Source organism: Cloeon dipterum, chromosome 4, assembly GCF_949628265.1.
Source record: "Cloeon dipterum chromosome 4, ieCloDipt1.1, whole genome shotgun sequence".
Taxonomy (NCBI): domain Eukaryota; kingdom Metazoa; phylum Arthropoda; class Insecta; order Ephemeroptera; family Baetidae; genus Cloeon; species Cloeon dipterum.
In genome coordinates, this window is record NC_088789.1 from 19161148 (window position 1) to 19168654 (window position 7507).

The 7507-nt window shown below is 39.7% G+C and overlaps 1 protein-coding gene across 1 annotated transcript; it reads left to right on the forward strand.

The window, feature by feature from the left end:
* Positions 1-375: 375 nt before the first annotated feature.
* Positions 376-4369, forward strand: LOC135943367 (HEAT repeat-containing protein 3). The gene is made up of 11 exons (XM_065489864.1): positions 376-534; positions 1224-1378; positions 1554-1644; positions 1704-1795; positions 1857-1960; positions 2020-2157; positions 2216-2515; positions 2568-2942; positions 3605-3855; positions 3913-4086; positions 4150-4369. The coding sequence occupies exons 1-11, from the start codon at positions 376-378 to the stop codon at positions 4258-4260; spliced, it is 1950 nt and encodes a 649-aa protein (XP_065345936.1). The 3' UTR covers positions 4261-4369.
* The last annotated feature ends 3138 nt before the right edge of the window (positions 4370-7507 follow it).

Sequence of the window (7507 nt, forward strand, 5' to 3'; positions counted from 1 at the left end):
ATAAATTTCATTCTGCAGCAAGAAAATTAAGATTTTTTTGTGTCACTTAACGAAATTCCTGGCTTACTCTTTTCTCCAGATTTAATTTTTGACTACATGATAAAGCCATTAGCTCACGCAGTCAAAACCTGCGAAAGCGTAATAGGGTCAAAGTTAAGGCAGGTCAGTAATGCTCGTTTCGCGGGTGCCAGAAGCGCAGCGTATGCCATCTATCCCCCAACGTCGTAAGGTGTTGCCACTCCCCCTACCCTTTCTCAATTCATTCCATCGCCATCGCCTGCGCTTTCAGCTGGACGTTCGCGGTTCGCACGTGTCTCTTCGCCGTTTGGAGTCGTGCGTTTTGTCTGAACTTTAGTTGCTGAAATCGTTTACAAAATGGGCAAATACAAAAATCATAGAGGACCAGCAAAGAAGAAGACCGACGAGGTGATCAGGAGACCAACCGCGGGGCAAAGGCAAGAAGCGGCGGCCGGAGAAATTTCCTTGCCATTGAAGCCTTCTGCACAAACGACGCTTCCCACGTTGCTCAAAGAAGTTCGTAATATTATTTCGTTTTCATAACATGCACGCAATTGTCAGTGAAATATCTTTGTATGTAGTTAAGATTAATAGAATTTATCATGCGGGTACCCTAAAATCATGTTAGATTTAATTTGCACGCCTTCAAATCATAAAAATATGACTTCATTGCCCAAACAAATTCACAAGGGTCGCATAATCATACTCATTCGCACTTATATCTACATAATATGTTATCTAATTGGGTATGGATAGGGGCTGAAGGTCACGGCAGACACGCCTTAAGTTAAAAACTTTCATAATTATTCAAAAATACGTATAAATGTTAAACATTTTCGCTAGGATAGGGCATTACATACATTGCATCAGAGAGCGAGAAGTGTGAGTGGGCGGAAAGCGAGAGTCCCCCATATTATACGTTTGCCGACCATCATCAAATCTTTTAAAACAGAATAAGGGCGAATTTAAGGGCTGCAGGGTTATTTTCATGCTTTTTGTTCTATTCGCACGAAATTTATAAATATGTATTTACATACGACCCTTAATTTAGGTGCTAATAGCAATATGTATTCAATTCGGGGGTAATATTGATCTTTTAAGGATCAAACTGGTTTATTCGCAAATTTTAGTAAAGAATTACATCATCTCGGTTTACTTTCGACGTGAATGAGTTAACTAATAATAATTGTCGCTAAACTTTACAGCTCGCCAAGGGAAGCGAAGACGATAAAATCCGTTCTCTACTTGGAATATCCTGTTTAGAGAACGTAACCCTGGATAAGCAAAGCTTGAGGTCCATTGCGCCCCTTCTCAATGACAGCTCCAACACAGTTCAAGTTGCTGCGGCAAATGCTTTGAGGTAAACAGTTACAAAGGAACACAACACGTGCAACCACGTTAGCTTGCGTTCAACGCGCCATTTTAGCAACCCCTACATTTTAGTTACACTTTCTGAATATTGAAATATCAATTTCATTCAAAACTATCTTCAGTTGTTAGTGCCAATATATATGTTAAGGGTTGTAAATTTTCAGAATGCTCGCTATGAGCGGAGGTTCTAAAGTGGCCAACGACATGATTGATGATGATATCATGACGCCGCTTGAAACTGTGATGTATGCCGCTGTAAGTAAAATCGCTATTGAAACCTGATGTAAGAAGTTAATTTGTGGTAATTTTTATAGTACGGTGTGTTATTTTCCGGCAAAACGTTGCTGGATGACAAAATTATAAAGGAAAGACTAGTTTCCTGTATTAAACTGCTCTGGACCCTTAGGTAAATTTTTGCTAATTGCGTTTTGTTTGATTCACTAACGTGATATTAATTTATTTTGTAGTGAGAACAGCGAACGTGCTTTGCAATTTGCTTCAAAGCCAAGAACGATGAACGTTCTAATCAGTTGTGCCGAATGTATAGACGATTATTTGGCATTACCAGCCGGTAATTAATTTAAATCAATATTTTAGAGCCAGCGTTTTTAAAACCATTTTAATTTACAGTACAGTGTCTTCAAACCATCACTGAGGACAACACAGAGGCTATTCAACAGCTGACAAGTCGGCAAAAATACATGCTTGATGTCTTGGCTCTTGAATCAACTGCTGCGGAAAAAATACAATTACAAACTTTGTTTGCTAGTGAGTTCAACATTTAGATTATCTCTCACCTGTACTGATTTCGCTTAACTAATTTCAGGCGTTATAGTCAATGTGCACAACTGCACGATGAGCAGGGTTTTGCCTGCTACTCTTATTACTGTGGTCGGAACACTTGCCAAATGCTTGAAAATAAACATGATAAGTCAGTTAGAGGCATTTGACGAGAAAAACATGAAGAAATGTCCTACCACAGATAAAGAAGAAATGGATATTGATGAGGATTTTGATGAATCAAAAGAAAATGACCCTTTTGTCAAGGAAATCCTTGACATGGGACTTCTCATTGACGCCCAAGTTTGCGCCCTCGAAACACTCGCCAACATCTGCACCAATAATGGTAGGAATATCATTATATTTCAAAGATTTCTGTTAATAAATGTTCTAATCAGATGATGACGAGGAAATGAACACGTCCGAGAGCAGCGAGGATGCCTTCAGCGAGTCTGAGTTTGAGGAGGGTCTGTGCTCAAACATCCAATCCCTCACCTTGCCACCAACACTGTCCTCGGAAGTGGTCAACAGCATTCTTCAAAATGGCATCCTTGCTCTCACCATGGAGAAAGCGCAACCCGTGCCCGAAGAGCTCCTGTCCCGTCTTGCTGCGTTCATAGAAGAGGAGGACATTCCCAACAGGCTTAAGAAGTTGCAGAACAGAGCTCTGTTGTGTTTGCACAACCTGATAAGAGGCTTGCCTCTTGAAGAACTTGGAGGAGCCCAGCAGCTGCAGGAGACATGGAGGTCGTTGGCTGTGAAAATTGTTACAGGTATGTTTTAAAGTTTGAAAAACTTTATGAAGCTGTTTTTTTCCTAATCGCTTGAGTTTTCAATCTAAATTCCAAGACTGGAACTGAACAATTTCTATAGCACAGACCAGATAGTTAAATAATGCCACTTTGTGCCTTTATTATGTTATTTTTTGTTAAAGTATGTAACAATTTCGCAATATTTACGTCATAATGTCCAAATAGTTTCCAAATGAGGAGGAAAATTGTTTTAAGTCAATACCTAGAATACCAAAAATATGTAGAAAAATTTCTAAATTGCCTAAATTGGAAAGTTAAAAGAAGTCTAGGTTATTTTGATAAATATTACCTCTGGGTTTTTGTGACATTTAATTGCTGGATTCTCTAAAGTAATTTGCCTTAATTGCTGATAATAGTATTTTTGTGACTAAGAAGAGCATAAAATTTTGGGTTTTAAAATTATCGATTTGATCACTAAGTTCTTGAGCATGAGGGACCTGATTTAAACAATTTTGATGGGATATGCTCAGATTAAAAAGCCGAATGTCCTAATTTTTCGTTCCTTCTTATTGTCAGTTTTCCAAAGGTTTTTGACTTCCAAATATAAAATTAAAATCTCATATACATCATGTTAAGTTCAATGTTAATGAAATAATTTCCAAAATGTGCAACTTTGATTTCAGAGTGGGACAGTGACGCTGAGTTGATGGAGGCGGCTACATCCTCGCTGCGAGCGCTGTCCTCGCGTCTGGCTGAGGAAAAAGGCGGCTCAAGCCTTATTCAGGAAATGAGCACTGGCGATCTGGAGAAGCTGTGCAAACTAGCAGAGGGTTGCCAGGATGCCAGCGTCAGGATAAACATTTACAGAGTCCTTTCGAGCATCTCAGCCATTGTTAGCCTAAACTACTCTGAGAAAACCGCACCTCTCATTTTGGTAAGCTTAATAACACTTCTGTTTAACAAATTAATTATAATGGAAATTTCCTTGTAGACTGCGGGGAAGTTCCTCCTGGAGCAGATCACCAAAGAGACTGAAATTGTTGTCATCGCTGAGGCTTTGGACGCCCTCATGGACGCTCTCTCAGAGGACTGCTCGGACGCAGCCTGCGTTGAAATGAAACTTGTGGCCCGTCTGCGAGACATGGTCCCTGCACTTAAGCACAAGGTAGGAACTGATTCCTTATTATTAATAATTTTGAGAGTATAATTTTGTTTTATGCTTGCGCAGATTCACTCTCAAAGACGACAGGCGCAAGGCTACAATCCTGTTGTTTCCACTGTCAAAGCCAACCTGCAAAGGTTCATTAAATACAAAGCTCAGCGACTCAGATTTGATTGATATTCTTGCAAGGACTGTAATATTCACTGTAAACTTTGTATTACAAATTCATTTTGTATGAAAATTGTACCTCAATATATATAAATATAGTTGTAACTTATTGCAAAAACATGAGTTTTATTTTTGCTGTATTTTATGTATGCACAATGCTAGTTAGATTGTTTAACAGTAATTATCATCTCTCGCATTTAGGATGAATAGTAGATTTAGCAGCTCTGTTTACGTTCTAAAGTAGATTGGTAACGTTGAGTAAATAATTAAGTCGAAGGGATGAAGGAAAGTGTTGAGTGAAAGCAAGGGAGCTTCTGCTTTGTGCCACAAGAGACCATTAATCACTCGCGCCAGAGGTGCAGCTGCTTGATAAATGGATGAACATTAATGGCACTGACATTGACAATCATGAGAGCACGAGTTGTTGTCGCCAGTGAAACTTATTATGCATGAGCAATACTCTTGTCTATTGGCCCGTTGTTCAAACTTGCGTAGCCTCCTGCGCTAATGCAATGCATGAGTGGCAATTTGACACAATAGCTATTCGCTTTGTACACCATCAGCAGCAATGCAGGCTCTGATAATTATCTACAAATTCATTTTATCGGAAATTAATTAAAATGTATTGAAGGTAAAAGCTTGAATAAATCTTTAAGTGATAGCACAGAATTGCTCAATAGCTTTCATAGTTAAAATAAGGCGTGCTATTAAGAAAACAACAAATATTTTTTATTTTGGTTAGCATTTCAATAATTGAATATCTAAGTCAATTTCGCACTACATCAACAGCTATAGTCTCGACTGCTGTAAACAAATTTTTACTAAAGAGCGGGAAATTTCAAAAAAATGCGTTTTTTATAGAAATTCCACAAAATTACCGCCCTTGCCTCTTGTACTATAGTTTTTGAGACGAATAACAATAATAGGAAACTCCACCTAAAAAGCGATACCAGCCCATTGACTCGCATTGTTAAAGCATTCTTCAAAGTTTCAAATCAGTGGGAGATATATTTGAACATTTCGAGTATTTATTACAGGTTACCTGATGTCAGAGATGGCAAAAGGTGGTTCATTATGTGACTTGAAATGCTCAAATGGCCCAACGGAATGGGGGGCGCACCTTTCCAGCGACTTTATTGGGACAGGGACAAATTTCTGGCGTTTCAATAAAAGTGTAGGGAAGTTAAAAGATATGGCCACATTGGGCCCAAGCTTCTCTGCGGCCACTCGGGGCCTATGTTATCCGATCAGCGGTGTTATTGGGACTCTGTAATCTCAAAGCTCACTGGATGTGCTGATCAGAGGTTCTAAAAGAGCGTGACTACAACAAATGTTGTTCCCATTTTTTGCGTGATTTATATTTTTTAGCCGTAGCAAGTGTGTCGCACTAACATGAATGTGTGTCTAGTGGCAAAGAAGGCTCCATTCCAAATAATAGCCTATGATCTTTATTATTTTTTATCACTTTTATCAATATGATGAAGTATTCCTTTTGGAGCGATATGTGTACTCAATAGGGTTCTTTTCATCGATATATTTTCACTCCAATTCGGTGTGCAAGATTGCATGAAAAAATGATGAGTAAAATTTGATCCGTTTTTTTATACTTGATCAATTGCAAGTGGAATTTGCAAGGTTTCATTTTATTAGAACATCCCTTTTCCGACTGCATTTTGCTGCTCGCTCTTTGCTCTCGTCGCACAGCACAGCAAAGAGCTCCCCTGCGGATATGTAAAAGCAAAAGCGCATATCTAAATTAATTACGCTCACTGCCTGCGAGTGCTAACTTTGGTTGAGTTGCCGCTTTTTCTGCTGTGCTCGCTCAGAAAGGCTAAATAATTTCAAAGGACGCGCTGCGGCGCAGGGCAATTAATGTGCTGACTGAACTCGTTGGACAAGATTAACCACCCCTCCGACGTTTATCTATTGCAAAGGAGAAGGAAACAGCTCGCGAAAGTTTTATAAAAATATTTTCAAGTGCCACTCGGTGCTCTTTATTATCGTCAGAAGAGAAGTGCAGCAAAGAAATACAAAATTGACGCAAACAAAGAAGTTTTATATTTACACATCGCATTCATTTATTCAGTTGGGCAGAATTTTACACAGGTCAGAATTTAATTTCCTTTTTAGCCAAAATGGCCTCTGTGGCCACCTCCGTAGCCACCGTAGCCTCCACGACCACCTCCGTAGCCACCGTGTCCTCCACGACCGTAGCCGCCACCGTAGCCTCCATGTCCATATCCGCCGCGGCCGCCTCCATATCCTCCATATCCGCGATTCTCAGCCGTCTCCAGGGTCTCGTCGGCGGCATCTTGGACCGCCTGCACGTAGGCAACCATCATGACAGCTGCCAGCAGCAGGCAAACCTATGCGGCAAATGGGAAATGAAAAACACCCGCTCTTTTGTGATCATCAATCATATATATATATAAACACACACACACACACACACACACACACAGAGCAACTTCTCGGTTTTCAGCGAACGCCGCGCGGCTGACCATCATAATGCGCTTTGTTCTCTATTTTTCTATCTCGCCCGAGAATCAGCAAAGCGAATTCTGGTCATTCCACCGACTTTTCCAGTAATTGTGCACCCCAACACACAAAGCGATTTGTCACCCCGTCGGCTCTGCTGGTGAAGGGTATTGTTTCAAGTTAGTATTAAGACCACTAGCGAGGCGTTGTAGCGAGTATTTCAAGGCTCTGTTAAATTGAGTTCGCTATTTTATACAAAAAAAAAAAAATCCCAGAGTAACCATTCTTTTCTATAGGATGATAATAGAAAACAAATTGTCCTTGAGTATATTTAAAAAAATCCTTCGCACCCAACACTCAATTAAAGAGGATTTTTTTTACCGACGAGTGAATATTTCCCATTTATCGTGTCCTTTGAAATGATAAATTTTTAGACATTTAAAATTACTTGGAATAAATTAGTCAGTCAACTGTGTGGCGCCTGATCATCTAGCTCCAGGTCGAAATTTCAAAACAAATCATTCAAAAACCATCACAATATAGTCCACATATTTTTGCCACCTTTCCTTATTTTTGTATTCGTACCGCATTTTAGTTTCCGATTAGATTTCCTCTATAACGACTTTGAAAGAATTCAATGCATCGCATCACGTCCACACCCCGTTGTGGTGTAATCAAGAATGTAATTAAAAGTTACGGTCAGAAAATGTGAAGCTAAAATAAAAAGGGAGCGTGACTGAAGGGTGGCTCACGCTCTCAAAAGCAGTGGTCTTTGTGT